A 22,753-nucleotide genomic window follows, 5' to 3' on the forward strand; every position below is an offset into this window, starting at 1 on the left:
CTTTCATTTAAAAGATTTACATTACTATGGAAACTAATTCTGAGACACATTTATCTCTGGCTTTCTTTACAAATCCCTTAGTTCCTCTTCGATTTTTAAATGTAAAGGCACACAATAAAGCTTTATGCATTTATTAAAATATACAGATTTTGGTAAATTTAGATTTTTTTTCTTAGTATCTTGATTATATATATGTATTATATGTATAGTTGTCAACAACACAGTCATTTGAAAATAAAAATCACTCCATAACATATCTGCATATTTTTTCTTTCTCATGACACACTACAAGACCCCATTGTAAAATGCACCAATGGGCTTCTGAAAACCACAAAAAAAAATGGATAGAACAAACTGCTTTTAACAAATACACCAACTTCATATCAGAACTGCAGAGAATTATTACACCAGAAAGTACCACCTGCAAAAAAAAAAAAAAAAGCAAGATATACATCAGAAAGACTGAACAAAACGAAGTGAGGGTCATTTACAAGCTGGATTTACAACATCCCATGTTGTTGGGGTGTGATTTCGCTGCCATGTGGAGGATGCCGGAGTGCTGGGCATCGGACCAAGGGGTCATGACCGTGTGGAGTGAATTTGTGGAGGGGCTGAGATCTTACAGAGTCGGCCTGGAAGGTTTGAGGTATTTATGCTCCATCTGTACCATGCATCTGGCCCCTCAGGGCATGTGCCCCGTGGAGGGCAGGCAGGCACGGAGGGGCTTTGTGCCTCTCACCAGAGGTGGGAGCAGGATGGTCCCGCTCTGCCATGTCCTCCCGATGGCCCAGGGATGTGAGAACCTCCCTCAGGGCACCCAGGGGAAAGGCTGGAGTTGGGGTTACAGCCAATCAAGCACTTGCACCTCTTCCCAGCCCCCTGGCCAGCTGTGCCCAGAGGTGATGGACACACCTGGACATTTTGCCTTCTCAGCCTTTGCTCGTGCCCACTGAAGAGCCCACTGCTGCTACAAGAGACAGCACGTGAGTTCCCAGAGGCTGAACCCACACATCTCCCAGGAACTGCCACCCAGAACAGGGAGCAGGGATCCTGTAAACCAGCCCATGGCCACTGGCAAACCCTCAAGACCTGTGGCTTGGTCACCTTCTCCTTAAACACCTGTTGGGTGGGATGTGGTACAGCTCCCACCCCCAGCACAGCGAGGGCTGACAGCAGCCCATCTGCATCTGACAATGCCATGGCATCAAATGCTGTTCCCTGGTGGTCCCAGGACAGGACACAGCCATCTTGCCCCAGCACTTCCCCAGGAAGGGGAAGGAGGACGGGTGACTGGGAATGGGGGCAGCCAAAAGGCTGCTCAGATCCAATGGAGAAGTTCCTACAGACACCAAAGAGCAAGGGGTCAAGCCCTTGTCAAATTATACGGCGTGACTAGAGCGGACGTGACGACAGACACTGGTACGGGTAACTGATCCGTAGCAAGAGATTAAGGCTGCAAGAAGAACAGGCTTTGACTCAACAGGGTGCTTGGGCATGAGTCTGTGGCTCGGCAGATGCCCAAATACCGTGTGGAAGCAGGACGAAAATGACTACCTTGGATACGGTATAGTACAAGGGCTGGTAGGAAAGTAGCATCAACCTTTCTCCCTGAAAACAAACAGCCAGACCTGCGAGGTGCCATCTCTCCTGGGTACTTCTAAGGCATCAAGGACGAGAGCAGACAAGCGTGGGCGGTGACTGTCGCAAGAGGAGCTCAGTGCTGCCCCAGAGGTTTCCTGAGCTGGCCCGTGAGCGGTGCACATTGCAACAGCTTTTCAGTGGGACACACTCAGGGTTTCTCCTTGTAGAAACGTGGTAGGGGCGGGCAGCAGGAGTCAATGCCACAGCAAAGCTTACAGGTCCTTTAGCCAAATCCTCACCCTGAAGCTGCTGCAGAGGCCAAACTTCCCTTGGCTTGCCCGGAGCACTCCAGGTTAAGATCTGCAGAACTGGATGCTCTTCTCCACTGGGAAAATGACTGTAGTTTGCCACTGTTTTGGACAGGAGCTGGAGGGATACTTTTGCAGCCCCAGGCACCCTTTTGCAGGAGTGATGGGGATGGGCACAGGTCCAGGCACCCTTTGCACCTACTTGCCCACAGATGGTGCCAGGCAGGTGTTTTGGGAGCCTGAGCCTCATCCAGTGTACCAAAGCATTAATGATTCTCAATATCCACGAGGATATTTCCATATTGGAAATCCTACCCCTGTTGATGTTAAATTGTCCCCTGGGATGCCAGCAGCAGCCCATGGTACTTGGGGTTGGTCTGGGCTGCACTGGAGCCCCTGGGATGGATCCATCTGCAGCCTTCAGCAGCTGGGGGGAGGATGGGAGTTGCTGTCTGATGGGTTTTGGAACTGTTTATTGAAAAAATGTTCCTCCACCACAGTGTTTTACATGAAGCATGATGGGCTCCACAACTGGACTTGCTGATAATCACTGACCAAACCCCGTCACTGTTGACTGATGATTCTGTGGGGACACTGGCAGCAGGGAGTCTGATGGCACTTCTGGGGGCCATGGCCATGTTCAGGGGGTTTAACATCCACCTGCTGACCACCTCTGCCCGCGAGCCACCAGCTCTGTTTGGTTTCAGACTCAAATACAGACACTTACGGAATGAGCAGCATTTCAGTGTTTTTCATACAGCACCCACCAAGCCAAGGTCAAAAACAGAGAATATTGTACAAGGTGCAGACGGCAGCAGGGAGTCAGATTTCAGCCGCCAAGTCCTCTCCGCTTGCTACCCATGGCCCAGCCCCGCCAAGACGTGGCTGATCCACGGCTGCTGCTATTTTGTGAGGGCATGGATTGGTGTCTGGAGCACTGAGGGCAGAGTGAGCACTGGAAGGTGCCCAGCAAGGTGAGGGAATGACAGCACAGTCATTTTTGTAAAAGACGCAAGTTGGTGGAAGCAGTGCCCAACCTCAGACTGGTGATGCTCAGAGGAATGTGTGGTCCTCATTGACCATTTGTACAAAGAGGCTTGAGCTAAGAGTGAGTCACAGCCCTCACCATGACCAGGAATGGGATCAGGCTCCCAGCCACAGATTTGGGGTGTTGGGCCGCGCTGGGACTTAAAGATTCGACTGAGACATGGACTAATTTTGAATAACAGTATTGGGGTTTGGGGAGTGGGGATGGACGTGGGGGAAGCACTGCTCTGTGCCGCGCACCAGAACGGGCCATGGAAACACTGTGTGATGGAACCAGCTATGCATCTCTGAGCTACTCCCAGGGAACAGTGTGTCCATCTCCATTTTGTACCTACCCACCTCTCCGTGCCTCTGGCTCAGCTATCATTTCTAGGTGGTTCAAAGGAAAAGAACACACATGCCAAGAAAGTGCCAAAAATTTTAGAGTGGCATCCCACTGCTGCGGCCATTGGGTGGACATTCCCCAGGGACAATTTGACTTGTCCCCTCATGTGGCTCCTTCCACCTCTCAACACCCTCCTGGTTTGGCACATCTCCCACTCCGCTGCCCGCACTGGTGCAGCTCGTGCTGGGAGATCAGCCACTGCTGGGGGATAAGCCAGCATTCACCAGCGTGACACCCGACTGGTGGAGCTGGGACGGGCCACGGGTGGTTTTGGTTTGGGGTCAACGGCAATCACACAGCGTGTCCCCAGTACTGGAGGTGAGCAGGGCGGTGGTGGAGGACCCGGGGAGGATGGGGCAGGACGGGGGAGCCACGGGGACCCTTCCTCATCACCTGGGCGGTGTGGCCCCGTCCCCCTACTCGGGCGAGTAGTCCAACTCGTCGTTGGCAATCAGAGCATCCGACGGTGGTTTGTGCCGGCCTTTGCTTTTCGACCTGCTACTTGTCCGATGGCTTTCCTTGGCGCCTGCCATGTGCTGGTACGAGAAGCTCTTGTCCTCAGAAGGACCCCAGGCCGGGTAGCTCTCACCCTCAGGGGCGAAGGAGAAGCCGTCGTCCACGGAGAAGGGGTCGACGTCCACGTCGTAGCGCTGGTAGGTGCTCTGGTGCAGGGCCTCCTCCCGGGCGCTGATCTCCAGCGTGCTGTTCCACATCCCATAGCCAAAGTAGATGAGCAGGCCTGGGGTGGGCAAAAGGGAGAGGGTTGGACCCCAGCTACTCACTAGCCCGCTAGCCCTACCTGATTTCACCTTCATGCACAAATGCTTTCACTGGCAGCAAGTATATCCAGAGATCTGATTTCCGGTGGGTCATATTAACCTACCCCAGACATCTGCACAGAGAAATCCAGACTCCACATGCCATGGACTAGCCATGGGGGACTGACATGAGATTAAATCAGGACCACATATCTCTGCCAGAAAAACCAATGGGATGTCCCATCCCCAACAGCCATGGATGGGCTGGTGGAGCTCATCACACCTAATGCAGTGGTTTAATTGACTCGTTGCCATTGCTGGCAGCTCAAGAGGTATTTGTACCCACAGAGGAAAGTGCTTAATCACAGCAGATTAAGTTGATGCTTTGGAGTCATCTTTTCTTCCAGGTAGAAGGGATTTCTCTGGGTTTGCAGAGTATTGACTTCAAGAGCCAAAAAAGCACCAACTATATCTTCTCCAGCCCAAAAATGCAGATGACAGCTCCTGCCCAATGGCTCAGCTTGGAGGAGCTATGAGATCTGCTTTTTTCTCATGGGTTTGTGGACTAAGTGGCTTGCAAAGTAAAGCACTATGGATATGCTGGACTCCTGCTTATGTGTCAGAAATACTAAATTTGGGAAAAAAGGATCCACAACAGAGTCTGTGAATCCCAAGATGTCCCTACCCAGAAGTTAAGAACTTGAGCTAAAAGGACATACAGTCTACAGATCTGACTTTCCCAGGGCTTCTAGGATTGGGCAGCTCTGGACTTTGGAAAAGCAGTGCTGAAATACTAGTGTGGGCTGCTGAAAAACTCAAGTGGGTGACAGAGCAAGAAATCAGGCTGATTTCTGTACAAAACCTGCCTGTGAGGCAATTTGCAGAACCCGCCTACTTCACATCAAAAAAGCTGTCAAAATAATCACCTTTTCATGAAGTCATTCTCTTCCATGAAACTGATGTTTTCTGGAGGTGTAATTTTCCATTTAGCTGTGGTTCAGGGGCTGGATAAAATGGGATTTCTAAAAACTTCAGGATGGCAAGGGGCAGATGAGAAGGACTGGGTATTTCCCAGGCATCAGCCTATGCACTCTAATTAGGGAAGTTGTTATTATCAACACCCTTCCAAAAGAGTGTCAGTGAAAAAATGAAAATAAATGAACCTGGGACTCACCCACAAAACACCAGACGGCAAATCGGATCCACGTGACTGTGGAGAGCTTCAGCATGAGATAGATATTCACCAGCATGGCGAAGGCAGGGACAAAGGGCAGACACGGGGCCATGTAGGGCAGCTTCTTGGGGTTTTCTGGCTGCTGCAAGATCACAAACACCAGCACAGCAATGAGCAGGATCATCAGCACGACCAGGAGGACGGCCCACCAGCTCTGCTCAGAGATGTAGTCTGACCCAAAAATGATGAAGGAGCAGAAGATGAACATCAGGACAAAGAGCAGGAGCACACAGGTGGTGACTGTGTGGCCGGTGGCCGCCGTCGGGCGATCCATTTTACCCGGCAGACCGAGGTGGATCCGCATCGTGTAGTACCGAGGGCCGATCAGCTTCTTCAGCTTGATGAGATAGATGTTCTCAGACTCATCTGCCTCTATCCCCGAGGTCATGTCGACGGTGCCGTAATTGGGGTGATTCACGTTGTAGGCGGATTTATCGGATTTCCCAATTAGCATCTCGTTATCTCCTAGCGACGGCAGATTTTTTGCCCCGCACGTGTTGGTCGGTGGGCCAGAGAACTCCTCTCCTTCGCTCCCAGGAGAGCAAGCTTCCTTCTCACAGTCGGCCAGGATGCCCTCCTTCTTCTTGGTGTGCTCCTCGGAGAGGAATTTGACGAAGCCGTCGATGTCGCTCTCGGGTTGGTACCGGAGGAGCAGGACACAGACGGACACCAGCGTGTAGGCGAGCAGGGTGCCAATGGACATCATCTCAATCAGGTCCCTCAGGCTGACCAGCAAGGAGAGCAGAGCTGCCAGGAACCCGGACACGATACAAGCCACGACAGGGGTTTCCGTGTAAGAACTGACATGGGACAAAAACCTGGAGTGCAGAACAATCACAGAAAGTTAAAATCACAGAGGTTCCCTGTTGCAATAACCCTTCCCTGGTTGCAGGGGAGAGTCGCAGGGATCCCTTCAGGTCTCGTTGCTTTTTGGAACTTTGATTCCATGTGGGGACCGGCAACACTGCTGAAGTTGAATTTGGAGTTAGATCTGGGTGTGACCAGCTCTGCAAGGAGAACTTGGACACTTGCAAATAAGTACCCAGATTTTATCCATATAAACTGCTCTCCTTTGTAAGTAGCTCTTGAATTAAACACTCATCCCCACATAATCAGACTCTCTAGGTAACAGCACCAAATGAGAAACTGTAGGGTAGGCTGCCCCTGATATTTTCCCCTCAGGAAAATGCTCCATTCTGCACCCACTGTGTCTGTGCATGCCCGTTGCTCCCTGCAGTGACAATATTGTTGGGGTGTTGGTTCCCCCAAACCCCCCAGCACAATTTCCCCTCAGATCGCCGGAGGCCAAAAATAAATGCCAGCATGGGTATGACTGACCTGAAGAGCAGCCCATCACCAGCCATGGCATAAATGACTCTGGGCATTGGGAAGAGGGAGCCCAGCAAGCTGACAGTGAGGCCGGCCACGGACCCGATGGCAACGATGAATTTGGCTGCGTAGAAGCCGTGGACCACGAACATTTCCATCAGTGGGGACTCAGTGTCGATGGCATCGTAGGGCACCATCAGTGTGAGGATCATGCTCACCTGGGCAAGGCGAGAGGAGCAGGACAGGGGTGTCAGCATCAGCACTGGAGGCTGCTGGGGATTCTCGGGGTGGAGGGGATGTAAAATGCTGGAGTTAGGTCTGTTTGCACTTTGTTAATCCAGAAAACTGTGGGGTCTTAGTCTCTGCTACCCAAAGGCAAGAAGGGGATGCTTGAACCTTGCTTCAGGGGTGATGCTGGAGTCAAGTGGGACTGGTGAGGCTGGTGGGACTGGCAGGGTTAGTAACACTCACTTTGGCTGCATTCCTGTGTGGGAAATAATGCTGGGGCAGGCCTCAAATCCAGATTGCATTGCTTGGAGCAACACTCTTGCCCTATTTGAGTCAAAGAATTTGTTTTCATGAGAGGCCCACTCCCATGCAGGAGAAGTAGTAGGTGAGTTTCTTTGAAATTATCAGAACAGTGTTTTTTTTCTTCATAACTAATTTTTGCTCTTTTGCAAGGAAAATTTCTGAGCACAGGCATGCTTTTATTGGGGTGCTGAGCAGTGCAATCTCACACAGCCATCCCTGCCTATCCTTCCCCTCACTTGGATCCTTTCCCATATCTCCAGCAGAGGCAGTGCTGCTTTTCCCAGAAACACAAAGAAAGGATGCTGCAGTGCTGCTGCTCCTTCTTCTTTGCTTCTCTCCTGGGTGCAAAAATATCTTTGGATGGGGATGAGAAAAAAAACTGCCTGCCACCACGTCCCTGCAGCTGGCAGAGGGGTCTTGTCAGGTGAAAGGAGCCTGGGGACAAATGGAGAGGAGCCTTGGCAGGCACTGTGCAGGTGCCCAGAAGGACTCACATGGTACATATATATATATTTATATGCATACATACATATTTATGTACATTCACACCTGTGTAGGGACTACTTACAGACACATAAGCTGTCAGGCACGTGACGAGCGAGGCTGTGATGGCGTAGGGGATGGAGGTGTTGGGGTTCTTCGCCTCTTCTCCCGTGGTAGCAATGATGTCGAAGCCAATGAAGGCATAGAAACAGGTTGCAGCCCCCTTGAGTACCTGTGGGGAGGATCAAACATCTGGGTGCCAGGAGGGAGGCCGGCACCCAGCCAGGGAGAGGGAGCTGAGCAAAAATGGAGCAGCGCTGTTGTGCCCTGTCTGAGCTAAAGGATGAGTGGCCAAAGGTCAGGGGGTGTACATGTAGCTCTGGAGACTGACCCTGGGAGCACCCCAAACCCACCAATCTGATCTGAGGAAAAGATTTCAACCTGTGCCCTGAGCCATGGAGGCATCTGCAGCTCACCCCACAAACCTGCAGTGCCCGAATACGCTGGGAGATCCTGCCAGTGTCAGAGGAGACAATCAACCAGTTTAAGGTTTGCTTTAACAATCCTCCACACCAAATCCATTTTTATGAGTAGGGATCTGGAACATGTTTACATGTTCTGCCTTAGTAAGATGTCTCATGTGGCAGCAAGATCCGCTCACAGAGGAAGCAGGAGAGAGCAGCAGCCGTCAGATGTGAGCCGCTTCCCAAACAACCTCTGTTTTGCTTGGAAGCTGCAGACAGGTTAGGAGCACACATTGGAGCACTTGGATGAGGAATTATTTGTACTGTTTGGTTATTTTTTTTTTTATGTGATTTTTAAAAATATACAATATTAACGAGGACATTTATAGGAAAGGAACACTGGAGCAGGGTGAAGGCTGCCTGGCAGATCTGAAGCTGTGAAACCCTTGCAGCTTGCTGGGTACCACCTGTCCATCACACTTCTGTCATCTCAGCTGTCTAGTGGGTACTGCACACTGTAAAACTCACCTTTTTCAGGGACTGTCTGTAATTATCCTTTTTAAATATGCCCTAAGCTGTTGGGGATCTCACACTTGTGCTTGGTGGTGGATTTACTTTTACAAACAACTTGTGAGACAATGAACCAGCTGAAAAGGATGAGACCACCCTATTGAGTTTTTTGTGTTTTGGGTATGCATCTATCTTTTAAAACTACCTTTTCTTTAGTTTGTTTGTTTTGGCAAGAGATATTTGGTGCATTGAATTGGAGCAAAACGGATATTCTCTATTTTCTCATTTTCACTCCTATTGTATGGTATAACAATCCAAGCACAACCCAGAGATAAATATGGCCTCTGCTCTCAACCGAGCCTCAGAGCTCTTCTCCTCACTGTTGTTCTCTGGCAAAGAGGCATTGATTTACTGGAGGAAGGTGCAGGCACTGTATGGCAGTTTGGGACCCTTTCAATAACCAAGATTCATGGTTTACTTTACTTTCTTGCTTATTTTTCTGCACAAAACCCCAGTGGAGTTGAGCAGTGTAAATCTGAGAAATTATCTTGGGTTTAGGCCAGCTGAGATATTTTCAGTCTCTGTTCATCCTTGGATAAAAACCAGTGCAAGCAAGCTAAAAAAGCCAAATATGTCCAAAATCTCAGTAAGCTTTGAGGGAACATCCATAAAATAAGTACTGGCAGGTGGCATTATGAAGTGCTCAAAACAAATGCTTGAGAACATTGTTGTTGAAAACCAGCCAACAAAAGTATCTCCCCACTCCGCAGAGGCTGATCCAGCTCTCTGGAGCACCCCGTCTCAGATAGCCACAGCATTTTGCTCCATTGCCTGGCAATTAGTGGCATTTCCTTGGGGATACTTTCATGTGGAGTTTGGCTCTGCAAAAGGACATTTTGGAAAAGTTCTGGGCTTATGCTAAGAGGAGTTAGGAGATAAAGCATTGCCGTAGTCTTTGGGTTTGGTGGAAACAGCAGGTCTGGATCTGTGCCTGCACTCCTGGGATTTGGAGGTCCCTGGCCAAAGCACAGGTGGATTTAGCGGGGCTGGGATCTGGAGGGTGCAGCAGAACTGGGGTGTGTAAACCATGAGCAAGGCTGAGTGTGTGGCAGCACTTAGGTGCTGCGTGTCCCTCCGTGCTCCCAGGACTTACCCCTGGCCATCCGAACGGCAGGAATTGCCCTTCAGCCCAGTTGTCACTTTTGATGTAGAACAGACCAGCAATCATGATGAAGACCCAAACTGCCAAGTTAATGACATTGAGCACGTTGTTGAGTCCCACCGAGTTCTTCACCCCCATGGCCACAATGATGGTGACAATGACAGCAATGACCAGAGCAAGAAGGTCAGGGTACGACTCCTCTCCTTTCCCTAGGTGAGAGAAAAGACATGTGCTACTCTCTCCATCCACAGAATACCCAGGAACTGTTGTGGGGGAGTTTTAAACACTTTTCAGACCTTGAAGTTTTGCAGGACTCTTTGGTCTCATTGCAAAAGTGGTCTCCAGAGGCCCGTGTCTTCACTAGCTAAAGTTGTTTAATTAAGGTGATAAATCTTGATGTCTCAAGACATTGTTCGGACTTTTGGGAGAGCAGCAAACCAGTGACTGTGTCCCAATTTGCATAACATGTATCTGCCAAGTACTCATTAAAAACCATTCAGCCATGAACTTTTCATGACATAGGTACAGGACAGCTGGCTGGTTTGCTTACTGGTAGGATTCATGGACTGTTGCTGGAGCTGCTGCTCATACAGGACCACCACATACAGCCCCCAGTCCCTGGCAGTACAGCAGACACCAGCTTGTGTTCTCTAACAAAATTCTGTGTGTGCCTCAAGAGGACCAAGCAGAGTGTTTGCACTGGGTGAAGTGTTTCTGTGCTGCCCCTACCCTCTGACATTCGACTATTTCTGCACACGTATTCTAAATGCCAGCTCGTCCCAAAGGGGCTCGAAATATCCCGTATCCCATCCCCTCCAACCCTGCCTGTGCTCCAGGCTGCTGAGGCAAAATACCAGAGCCAGACAGGCAGTAAATAATGAATGAAGCCTAATATCCATGTCTGACTCCTGACGAGCTCCCAATTACTTTTTCAGGCCTGAATTAATGGCGGTATCTCTGCGCAGCGGGACGCACCCAGGCCGTTGAGCGTGCCGACGCTGTTGATCATCCAGCGGCTGATGGTGTGGTTGGCCAGCGAGTCAAACATGCTGCTGAGGGCGCTGGCGCCCGCGGCCGTCCCGATCAGGTACTCCAGGATGAGGTTCCAGCCGATGAAGAACGCCACGAACTCCCCCACGGTCACGTAGCTGTAGGTGTAGGCAGAGCCCGTGGTCTTGGGGACCCGCACGCCGAACTCAGCGTAGCAAACGCCTGTTTGGAAAAAGAGGAACAGGTGTAAGGAAAAAGAGGTTGGGGAAGCGGAAAAAGTAAAACTGCCTTGGTGCCACCTTCCCAGAGGTGCTAGGAGGTGTCAGGACTGCAGTCAATGTCAGGAACACAGAGACATTGCACGGTGACCCTCCTTCCCCTGTTTCTTGGCTTAAAAAACAGAAATATTTCCACTAAAATCAAGTTGTGATGGGTTTTTCTTTTTGAGAAGACACAGTTGAAACCAGCCAGACGTTTGCGTGGGATCCTGGACCAGTGCTGCACAGTCTCATCCCAGAGGAAGATGCCACAGGAGGGCTCACAGAAGGCTATGCCTTTCTCTGTCCCAAACTTCCAATCTCCAAACACTCATCCTGCATTATTGCTCTGCAAATCCAGGCATGAGCACTGTCCTGATCATCCCTGCTTTTGTTCATACCCAGGCAAGAGGAGTTTGAAGACGCCTTACATAGAGAACATAACTTATTTTAACACTTAAAAAATATTATATTTAAGTCTTCTAAAGAATATTTGCAAAACTAACTGTGCTGAAGAAGAAAAGAAAAGCAAAAAGAAGTATTTAACTGTAAGTGTTTGGGAGGAGGATTCATCAGACTTCAATACTTTTTGAACTCCTTGTGCGCTTACTATGTCAGGATAATTTTCAATAAAAACCTGACCCTGACACATTGATGTATTAAAACAACCGTTGGTTTTTTTTTTTTTTTTTTTTTAATTAATGGATGTACTTAGTCTCAAATTCCCCAAATATTATTCAGGACAAGTGCTGGAAGGGTCCTGCATGTTTAACACTGATTAAGCCCCTGCCCCAAAGACCCCAATAAAGTTCATATGGGTGAATTGGTTAAGGCTGTTACTACCATTGAGTAAACATACAGTAATTACTGAGCTCTCTATCAACCAATATTCTCCATTTAGAAGATAATAATTGCTTCAAATTTGCAATCAGTTTAGTATAGAGAGGGGAATGAATAATTTATAAAACTGTTGTGAGGCGGCTGCTCTTCCTTAAGTGCTGCTTTTACACTGTACAAACACAGAGTTATTGAATCTCTTAAGCTGAATTTGGTGGTGCTTGTTTTCTTGCTTTTGGAGGATTTTTATATTCCATTCACTGCTTAACTTGAATGTGGGTTGCTTTGCAATGGGACTCTTCAAAACTTGATTTCTGTGAAGCAGCCCAACAGGAGCCACGAGAGGTTTCCATCATCCATCCAGCCCTACCGACAGTCATTATTCAAAGCTGCTGAAAAATGCATGTACTCGGCAAAGGTACAGCGTTCACAGATAACTACAGGCCTGAATGATTTATGAAACTGGTGCTCTGACAGACACAAGTATCTAGTTTCTCTCTTTGATGGCCTTAAAAATACATGTATATATATATACACTCTTGTAGGCAGCTCTCGTTTTAGCCAACAACAAGATAATGATTGAAGAGGATGGTTATTGATACACAATGATAATGCTAAAGCAAAGAAATTAATATGTATAAAATGTTGGAGTTTTTGATTGTTCTACTAGGATCCCAAAAGAGAAGAGCTGTTTCTCACTAGGGGCGGCTGGGTACAGCAATAGGTTGAGAATATCAGCATTAGGTGTCTGCAGGTATTACACACAAACATATATATATACATAATATATACTAATATCTGCTGCATTTGCAGTATTGTTACTATTGTTGTTGTTATTATTATTATTTTTTTTACAATCTAACTGCACAGTAAAACTGTGTTACTCAGTTACTCCTTGGCAGCTCAAGCTATTCAGCACCTTGTTCCCCTGTATCCAGAGGAATGCAGCTCCCCCAGTGCTCCTGCACAGCCAGCCCAGCTCTGGGACTGCAGAGAGAGGTTGGGTACATCCTCCCTGTCACAACTGTTTAATTTGGAGACAGATTTATCTTCTTCCCCCCAATCAACAGTGTTCGCAATTTTTGAAGCAAACAAGACAACACAGTGGTTTTTTTAAAGAAAAAGCATTCTACAGAGGATCATTTCTTTTCCTTGAATATCACTCCACTTGTGCAATTGGTGTGAGAGTCATTACACTTGTGTAATTATACAGCTACTGACATAGTTCAGCAGGACATAAACACAGCTGAGTGGTCTTGGTCTTCCCAAGATCCCATCCACAGAACGGCCACTGGGCAGCACAACTGGTGCTATGAGAACTGGTGCTTTTGGTGTGCTGGCATGGTGGTGGGTGCTGACCCTGCCACTGGCACAAGGCTACACAGGAACCACGAGACATCCCACAGGGCACTGCCATGGTGGCAGTGATGATTCAGGTGAAAAATAACTTCTGAGAGGGGCCTTTCAGCTGCTCTGGAGGTAACTCCAAATAATTAATGCTACCACACAAGAAATCCAGAGGGACCATCTTTCATCAATGAAGAGCAGCCAACTTATTGAGGAAGCATATTATTTTCATCAGGCCACTGAGACTGTCTGTTGCACTTCATGATCACCATGTGCTGATATATCAAAGGCAGCTCCATAAAGAAAGTTTCCACAGAGCAAGGTCTCCCAACTCTCCAGCACCACCAGGCAGCTGCAGGTGCAGCCCCTCAGCCCAGCTCTCATCCTGCAGCCAGGAGGCACATGAGGCACATGCTCAGCTCTGCCCTGTTCCATCGTGCATCCTGGCTGCTGCTGATCCTGTTCCTGTACCCCTGTCAGGTAAGAGTGTGGCACTGTGGTCCAAACAAGGTTATTGCTTTAGGAGAGAAGATCACTAAAGGGACAAGAAATGGCTGGTGGGAAAGGCTGTGGAGAGGGTGATGGGGTTGGGTGAGATGCAAACTGCTGATTTTTCCTAAGGAGGGGTTTTGGATAAACAGGGGTGAAAGCCTGAAGTGCACTGGAGGCTTTGTGGAGAGAAGCTGAGCAAGCATTCCTACTTGAGAGATGAATGAAAGGCCTTCTAGTGAGAGAATGAAAGAGATTGATTTAATTTATCAGTTTAATCAATTATAGTGTGTTTGTAAGTGCCCTGATGTGTTGCTTAAAACTATGGAAGGCAACACATAGTAAGTAGAATTTGCTGAGTAGATGAAATTGGAAAAGTCCCTTTCTGAAACCAGGCTTAATTGTGCAAAGAGGCTTCCCTATGGCAGGGCTTCCCTATGGCTGTCTCCCTGGGAAGCCAGATAACCTTCTGGATGGTTTTGGTTTGTCTGATTTTTGGGGTTTTTTTAAATCCAAAACCCTTCTGTGCTCATTTTTGCAAGCAGTGGGGTTTGACTTAGTGATCTGTGATGGACAAAGCAGAAGTTCCTTAAAATCTGTTTGTGCACACTTACCCAAACTCAGTGCCTGGCATACCAGGCGTGACCACAATGGGAGAGCTGAAATCTCATCCCCAAGGAGTCTAACAGCCCATCCAGCTCCTGAATTCTTACTTGGTTTTACTTGCCAAAAAAGTGTTGCTGTTACAAACAACAGCAGCGTTAACGATGAAGTGAGGAAGCAGCCAAGGAGACTATCAAAACACTGCATCCCTCACAAAACACTTTCCCAGGGCTACAAAAGCAAGGGGAGATGAAAGCGGAGCGGGAAGCGGTGCAGGCTCCTGTGGGCGAAGGCGGGAGGAGCTCCTGCTGCGGGCCAAGGCTCATGTCTGGGGTGAAAAAACCCCTTTTGGAGGACAGTGTGTTTTTGTTAGCAGAGACCCACCCAAACTCCATTTGCTCTTGGTTTGCATCACGGCCAACAAAACCTTTGCAGAGGAGAGAAAGCAGGCAGTGGGAAAGGAGAGACACCGATGCTATCTGCTGCCTTGGATAAAAAACAAAGCGTTTTGGTTCATTTGTTGTGTTGGGCACCCAAATAAGCATTGGATCCCATTGCAAGCTCTTGGCTCTTTTTGTGGGCTTTGGAGAGAGCCTGAGGGTCGTTCCTGGGCTGTGCCAGGGTGTGTCTCTGGGCTGTAGAGGGGTTCAAACTCCTACTCACTTTGGTGGGATCTCCATGAAGCAGCACTGCAAACTCTAGGGAAAAACCACGATGCGCTTCCACCTCTCATGACAAAAATCCAGAGTTTTGAAAAGCTGATCTGGGTCACATTGCTGTATTGGCTCTCCCTGTCTTCTATCAAAGCCTTTTGCCATTTGCTCAGGTTTCCTTATCCAACCCACAGACAAAAGCTGGATACCAGACTGACACAGCATGCAGCATGAAAAGTCTTCTGAGCAGAGAGAGCAGGAACATCACATCATCGTGTTAGCACTGATCTGGAAAGGACAAATGCCAGCAGTACTGGCTTCATGGAGAAACTGCAGCTCGAGCCATATGCTCAGCTGGGTTCCTACAGAGGAGATAGAAGTCACTGTGTTTTCACTAAAATACATCATTTCTCTCTCCCTGAACATTTGTTTGTTGGTTTTTTTCTTTTTGTTTGGAAATTCAAAGACTGACCCTGCATGAATGGGAGCCAATGAAATCAACTCCAGAACTAATTGAGGAACTTTTTAACTGTTAGCCCTGTCAACAAAAGAAGCTGGCCCTGGTACTGCCCAAGCCACTGACATCCTTCCTGCTGGAACTGAGTTTCCCACAAGCTCTCGCTCCAGCGCTGTGGCTTGGCCATGCTCTCAGCCTAGGACACACTCTGCAAAATTCTCAATAATCTCATAAATATTGCCCACAGGCTCCATCCTTGTAGAAGCCATTGACAGCTCATCAGGATAATCACGCTGCTGGCTCCCAGTACAAGATTTGGTCTGATATTTGGGCAACGAGGGACAGCGCGCCCCATGAGCTGTGTGAGATCCGTGGCAAATGGTTTTTAGTTGGTGGGGAGGGTGCTCCCTCCTTGTAGCTTGTGGTGCTGAGTAGGTGTCCCCCCATGAAGGGAGAGGACGCAGGACATGGCACATGACCCAAAATCCCCCACAAAACTCACCTGACAGGATGGATGCCACGGCAGCGATGATGAAGGACACGATGACCCCGGGCCCCGCCATCTCCTTGGCCACCAGGCCGGACACCACGTACATGCCGGTGCCCACGCAGCTCCCGACACCCAGGGAGATGAGGTCAAGGGTGGTGAGGACCTTGGCCAGCCGGGCGCCCTGGGCGGCCGCGGCCCCGGTGCCCTCCAGCATGGACTCCACGGGCTTGGTGCGCAGGACGCGGGTGCGCAGGGCATGGCCCGCGGCCCCCCAGGGCACCCGCCGTGGGTCCAGCCGAGAGAGGAAGCCACTCATGGTGCCGGGCTGGGCAAAGCTGGGCCACGGACAGGGGCAGCAGCACCCGCTCAGGGCTGTGGCTGTGTCTCCATCCTGCGCTGGCAGCCCTGCAAGAGAGGGGAACAGAGTTTTTGACTGAAACAGCAAAGAAAGAAGGAAGAGTCAAAAGGGGCCCCTCAAGCTGGTTTTTGCTGGGCTCTGGTGCTGGCAGAGCTTTGCTTTGACCAATGCTGCTGCTGTGGAGAAATCTCCTTTCTCCACCCTCAGTTGTTTTGTACAACAGCAATGCACTGCCCTCCTTTGTGTGCACATGGGTTTAGCCTCAGTCATTACTACAGCACTACAAACAGCAGGAACTCGATTTCTTCCAAAATTCTCTTTACGTGGTTTAATTGCTACCAAAAGTGGTGATGGCTACGTGTGACTGTGAGGTGCTGGTGGCCACCGAGGCACACTGGGCCCTGGTGGGGACAGAGTGTGACTCCAAGCCTGTAGTTAAGGCAGACTGGGAGAGAAGCTCAGCTGGAGCAGTGTGGGCTCCACTGGAGAGTGAGTGACCAACAGCATGGCCAGCTGCAGCCATTTTTAACACTTTTAAATTATCTTGCCTCAACCCATGTGCTTGAGGATTGTCTCAAAAATCACATCCTTATCTTGGTTTTCTCTTTCTCTGTGCTTTTTTCATCTCCAGTCATGTTTTCAAGAACAATTCAGCAACTGCCACTCCCCTCTCCCTCCCTCCCTTTCTGCTGATCTTCAGCAAACTGTGTGGTTCTCCTAGTACCAGCAGCAGTTCCAGGTGACACGTGATGACTTCTGACTTTGAGCAAACCAAGAATTGACAAGCTGCAAGCTAATGCAAGGGAACAGGAAAAATAGTTTATCAAATATGAATTTTTACCTGGCAGCTTCTTTCCTGTCAATACAGAAATATTCTTTTATTTTAATTGCCTTGAAGACAAAACACTTTTTTTTTTCCATCTTTACATCCAAAACAAATTACATTGTGTCCACAAGGCAGCCTCGTGTTGCTGAAGTTTATTAAATGAAACACAGCATTCATTTCATGTTTTGGTTGATCACTGTTCAAATTGTGCTTATTTTTTACCTCGAGCAACCACAGGCTGAAAGGCTGCATGTTCTAGCTAGGAATAATAATGAGAAATTGTTATTGCTCCAGAGCAAATGTGGATCTTTGGGTTGAGAATAAAACCTGGGTTTGGCTTTTGGGTTGCTCAAGGAGTCAGCTGTTTGTGGGATGGGCTGGCTCACAGGTCAGGTTTTACTTTCTGGTTTAAAGGAAGGTTTGTGCTGGAAGAGGGCAGCTGAGCCAGAGCTCAGCAGGTCTGCACCAGCCAGGATGAAGGAGACCTGTCCTCGTGGAATAAACATGGAATTGTTTAGCTTTGAAAAAACCTACATCCTTGCAGTTGTAGAGATCAGTAAAGTCCCTCCTGAGCCCCCTTTTCTCCTCAGGGCAGGGTGCTCCTGTCCTGGCACCCCCACAGTGACTCTGCTTTGCCAGGAATGTGTTTTAGCCATGTGAAAAACAACAACTCTAAGAAAAAACACCCAAAATTCATCCTTTTATCCAAAGCATGACACCTCTGGAGTGTGGGCTGGAAAAGAGGTCTTACTGTGCTTCCTACTTCCCATCCTTTATTTAATTATTTTCCTTGAACTTTGTGGCTTCTCTTAGTTGAGTTTGAAAGACTTGGATTGCTATACTAGGGTTTGCACTAAATTGACTTAAACTAGTCAAGAAGTGGGGCCTTCAGAAGAGGTAGGATGGTGTGGGATGAAGGCACCAAAGCTTCAGGCTGGTCCTTGGTGCCATCACCAGGCCATGCTCTGGCATGGGAAGATCTGTCCTGTGTTTTAAGGGGGATTGGGACCCCAGTTTTTCATCCTCATGTCTCTGGGTGTCTGATGAAGGCTTTGGGAAGGGTGGCATATGCTCCTTACTGGAGGAATTCACATCCACACTGGAAAAATTAGTGAATTCCTCAAATGAAGAGAGATGACTGATTTGGACAGCCCAGTTCGCTCTCAAGCCACATCATGGTATAGAAATTATTTTCTCACCAGCATCGCAAAGAACCCTAAGAGAAGACAGGGCAGTCTTGTCCTGGAATAATCTTAACTGCTAAAATGATGAAAAAAGCCCTTAAATATTTTAAATGGTTTAAATTTAAAGCAGGAATTGGCTGGTGGATTAGTGATGCACCCAGCTGTTCCAGCTGCCTGGGGCTGGGCTATGACCAGGTCCTCCTGCATGGCAGCCCAACAGAGCCCTGTAAATCATGGGGTTTAGTCTTCTATAAGTCATCAAGGAGAAAGAAAAACCCTTTCAAAACCTCTGAAATGAAATAACTCTATAATTGCTGCTATGCTCAATTAAAGCAGTCATTCAAAACTATTCCAGATGTTCACGCAAGACGAGCATATTGCTGCTATGTAGCTTGGAAAACATCATTTCTCTCCATTTGAGACCACAAGAAAATATGTCATGGATGGCAACCACCTCCATGGGGCAGAGGCAGCTCACTTCTGCTCTGCTCCACTAACCCTGCCTGTCTAGAAGCCAACAGTGGGAAGCAAAAGGAATTTTTACTTGTTTTGCTTTTTAATGTTCTCTCCTCACTATAAACCAGGGAACATGAAGGGAGCTGTGGCTCAGAGGGGACAAGCTGCAGCTGCCTAGTTTTGGAGCTTTGGAGCTGCTCAGCTTTCCACAATCAGGCTGTTGGGGTTGGTTTTCCTCACTGGCTGGCACTTGCTGCTGCCACCACTTGTCAGCACCACTGTTTGTACCAAAACACTCCTCTTCATCAGGGTAAATTGGCTAAAACTGCAATCAAGCCAGAAGGAGAGACATAGGTGTTTATAGGCATGGATCTTCCTTAGTGTCTGGGTTGATGCTGGATTATTCCTCATATAAAACTCATTCTGCTGGGGAGATGCAGCACAGTGCCCCCCTCCAGGATCTCCTATCCTCATCACTCCCCACAGCTCCAGTTTCTCTAGAAAATTGTCCCCAAACCACACCTGTGCCTTGGGATGGCTTTTGATTTTTTGTTAATGACTCCCCTCTGTCCAGAAGTCTGTAGGGGAATCCATGAGCAAAGATTTCTATTAAAATCTGCTGGGAATGCAACAATGAACAGAACATCAATGGTGGTAAATGGAACAAAGAGAGCTCCTCTTGTATTGATGGAAAGCCAGGCAGGGGCACTCATTAAGAGGAAAAGGTTGGGTTTTCCCTGGTTTTCCATGGCTCACAGAGTAATTACTGCAGAGGAAAGATTACTGATGCCTCCAGCAGCTGGATCAGCATGGATCTGGCCCTGGCATGCAGGACACCAATGCCCAGTTTGCTGCAGAGGTTTTTAGGGGAAAAGTCCCTTTCTCCTTGCCCAGGGGAGCTATGCTTCAGAAATCTGTGATTGAAGCCTGCTCCCCCAAGGCAGTGCCTGCTGTGGACCCCAGGAATATTAATTCTGGTGTTTATGGTGCAGGAGCATCAGCCCTCAGACCCGCTCCGTGCTCCAGTAGGGACTGTGTGCCAACCCCCGGACAAACAGAGCCCCAAAGGCTCAAAGGAATGCTGGAGGTAGCTCGAGATGATGGAAAAGGCATCTCCTGGCAGCAAACTCCACTGCAATCCCAGAAAAAGAGCAAGAGAAATAGGAGCAAACGTGCTAGGCTGAGCTCCCTGTTGCCCCTTCCCTTTTCCCTTTAATTGTGAGCTCGCTATTAGTGAGGCGGGTTCGTCTGGAGAGACTCAGGGGCTGAATTTCATCCCAATTTCATCCCAGCTCCTCTGGCAGGGAGAGGGCTGACGTCAGCCAGGCAGCAGCTCCGAGCGCAGGGATGCCTTCTGCCGGGGTTGCTCGTCCCCGAAATGTTTTCATTACGAGTACGATTTGATTTGGAGCTTTATGTGCTTGTTTTTACAGTGTTGATCCCCAGCTGGGCTGCCACTGTAAAAGCTGGCTCTGTCTCCATTACCAGCCCTCCTTAAAGCGATTTAAAAGGCAGGCACAGAGCCGAGAGTGAGGGCTGGTCCCTGCCGGTCCCGGCGCTGCTCACGTGAGTCCAGCTCCAGCAATCTGGCCTTGTGCCTTTGCTGGTAATTTTTGGGCTTTTCTTATTTTTAATCTTTCCATTTTTACCTCTGCTTGAGCAGTTCAAGTGGAGCTGTGGTTAATTTAAACTACAGTAGTTGCTAAATTAAACCACTGATAACACTTCAGGTTTAAGACCAACTTTCTCTGTGCATCAGCTGAAGAAATGGGATATTTTCTGTGTGTCTTCATGCATAATGGAAGTGGAGAGGTTGAACAGCACATTTTTATGGTGCTTCCATCAAGGTTATTCAACATGCTTTTGCAGTGTTAGCATTGCTGTAAGATGGCTAAACACCATTATCTTCTTTTGACAAATAAGCAAAATAAAAGAGGAAATGTTTAATTTGTCCAAAGACATAAGGCAAGAGTGCCACGCGCCCAGAGGCAGCCCCCAGGAATTCCTAAATTTTGCATTCTAGTCTATAGTGCAAGTATCAAAAGAGCATAAATGTGCAATCCAGTGATATAATTAGCATGTACATAGAGATCACCCTTTCTCCTTCTTTCCAGCCTTCAGGGGGGATACAGTGTGATGGTTTAGATGCTGTCCTTGCTGGGGAGAGACTGGACTGCCTGGATAATCAGGGAAAAGGCGGAGGGTAGGATGGGAGTGATGTCAAAGCTTTTTTTCTGTCTTGCAGCTGGTGTTTCCCTTTTCCTAAGTAAATAGCAAATCAATATTTGAGCACTGATCTGTGCCCATGCAGGTGAGCAATGAGAAGGTTTTGGTAGCTGAGGGCTCATCTTCCTGCCTGGGTGAGGTGGGAGATGAGGTGACGCATTCAGAAGTGAAATTGGAGCGTGCCACAGGGAAGGCCAGCAGATCCCTTGATACTGAGCTGTTCTAAACTTTGCCAGGATTAATTACATGCCGACTTCACAAGCAGCTGGTCCAGGTTCCCTTGGGATCCTCTGGAGCACCAGGCTAGTGAGAAACAGCTCTGGGACTGAAAGGAGCAGTATTTGCCTCCTTCCTAGGGGCTGGATGCACATGGAGCACCTACAGTTCTTACAGCTTGAATGGGATGGAAGCTAAAATATTCCTTTTGGAGATACTCATGCACATCCTTGCAGGCATATCCCTCCCCTTGGTAAATCCACTTGCCCCAGTCCATTGTCTGGCATTTTGGTTTTCCACTTGTTTTCTGCCCTTTTTGCACGGGTACCAATCATCCCCGTGGTACAGAATAGTGTAGGAATGGATGCAGGTTATGACAGATACAAAAGTCTGTGCGTGCCGAGCTGAAATAATGCAATATGCATGAAGTGCTCTATTTGGGATTGCAACAAAGCTATTTAACCACCAGAAGGAAAGAAAAAAAAAAAAAAGGAAAAAAGGAAAAAAAATATGGAGAACTACAGAGAAAGAGGTATAATCAATTTGCACATTTGCAAAAAGGTCTCGTTTGTTGCTGTTGTCTTGAGGTGGGAAGGTAAAAGCCTAAAATACTGCAAAAATGCAGGGAAATGGCAAATCAATAGATGGGTGATCTGAGCAGGAGGTGGGGAACCAGGAACATCTTGGAGCTGCTCTAACAGGCTCCCTCTAGGAGAGTAGTGAAACCACATGAAATTAGTAACATTTGCTGCTCCACCAGTAAAATGGAGAAATTCACTGCCTTAAAAAAGTGTGTGGTGGTTAATCTATCTGGGTTTTCCACGGAAGCAGACGAGAAACAATGCTAAAAATGATTAACAGTCCCCTAGACGTACCTTGTTGAAGTCAATATTGGTTTTGTACCTGCATTTGCTCATCTGCAGAAGGACCCTAGAGGCTCTGTGCACTTTCTAATTCTCACTTGTGGTGCTGTGTGATTTTGCATTCCAAGTGCAGATATTGATACCAGCTCTTCAAGCACAGCCTCCCCCACCTTTCTGCAGTCACAAACTGCAGCGATGTTGAACAGTGAAACTCCTAAAGGAAATTTGGGTTCACAGGTCTGGGTGCTCAGGCTTTCAAGGACCAATGTACTGACCACTGAGGTTCAGGCACTTTAAACACCGTGGGAGGGGTGCCCAGGAATGCAGATTTGTCTCACACAGCCTCGTAGATTCATAGGATAGTTTGGGTTGGACAGAATCCTAAAGATCACCTCATTCCAACCCAACCTGCCACGTGCAGGGCCACCTTCCACTAGACCCAGGGCTCCATCCAGCCTGGCCTTGCAAACATGCTGGCACATCCTTCTGCAGGCTCAGGTTTTGGGAGTAGCAGTTCCAGACCCTGAGCTGTCACAAGAGGAGAAGCATCATCAGATTTTTCTGGAATAGAGTGAGTTGCCCATTTGCAATGCTGGGCATAGATTCCTGACAGTACAACTGCCAGCAGCATCCGTGGGATGGTTGCAGCCTTGGGTTTGTGACTCTGAGCTTTTCCCTGGTTTTAGGTAGTAGGTTGTACTTCCAGTAA

The 22,753-nt window shown here is 48.3% G+C and overlaps 1 protein-coding gene across 2 annotated transcripts in view; it reads right to left on the reverse strand.

Moving 5' to 3' along the window:
* Positions 1 to 115: 115 nt before the first annotated feature.
* The window catches only part of SLC7A14 (solute carrier family 7 member 14), a 29,191-nt gene continuing 6,553 nt past the window's right edge, over positions 116 to 22,753 (reverse strand). For both annotated transcript variants that reach the window (XM_053952007.1, XM_053952008.1), the window contains exons 2-9: positions 15,928 to 16,320; positions 10,768 to 11,004; positions 9,784 to 10,001; positions 7,742 to 7,888; positions 6,652 to 6,860; positions 5,254 to 6,131; positions 3,715 to 4,060; positions 116 to 421 (exon numbers count right to left, since the gene is read on the reverse strand). In XM_053952007.1, coding sequence (XP_053807982.1) covers positions 3,738 to 4,060; positions 5,254 to 6,131; positions 6,652 to 6,860; positions 7,742 to 7,888; positions 9,784 to 10,001; positions 10,768 to 11,004; positions 15,928 to 16,231 — 2,316 coding nt within the window. In that variant the 5' untranslated portion in view covers positions 16,232 to 16,320 and the 3' untranslated portion in view covers positions 116 to 421; positions 3,715 to 3,737. The remainder of the gene's footprint in view (positions 422 to 3,714; positions 4,061 to 5,253; positions 6,132 to 6,651; positions 6,861 to 7,741; positions 7,889 to 9,783; positions 10,002 to 10,767; positions 11,005 to 15,927; positions 16,321 to 22,753) is intronic.

The sequence above is a fragment of the Vidua chalybeata genome, chromosome 10 (genome assembly GCF_026979565.1).
Source record: "Vidua chalybeata isolate OUT-0048 chromosome 10, bVidCha1 merged haplotype, whole genome shotgun sequence".
NCBI classification, from domain to species: Eukaryota; Metazoa; Chordata; class Aves; order Passeriformes; family Viduidae; genus Vidua; species Vidua chalybeata.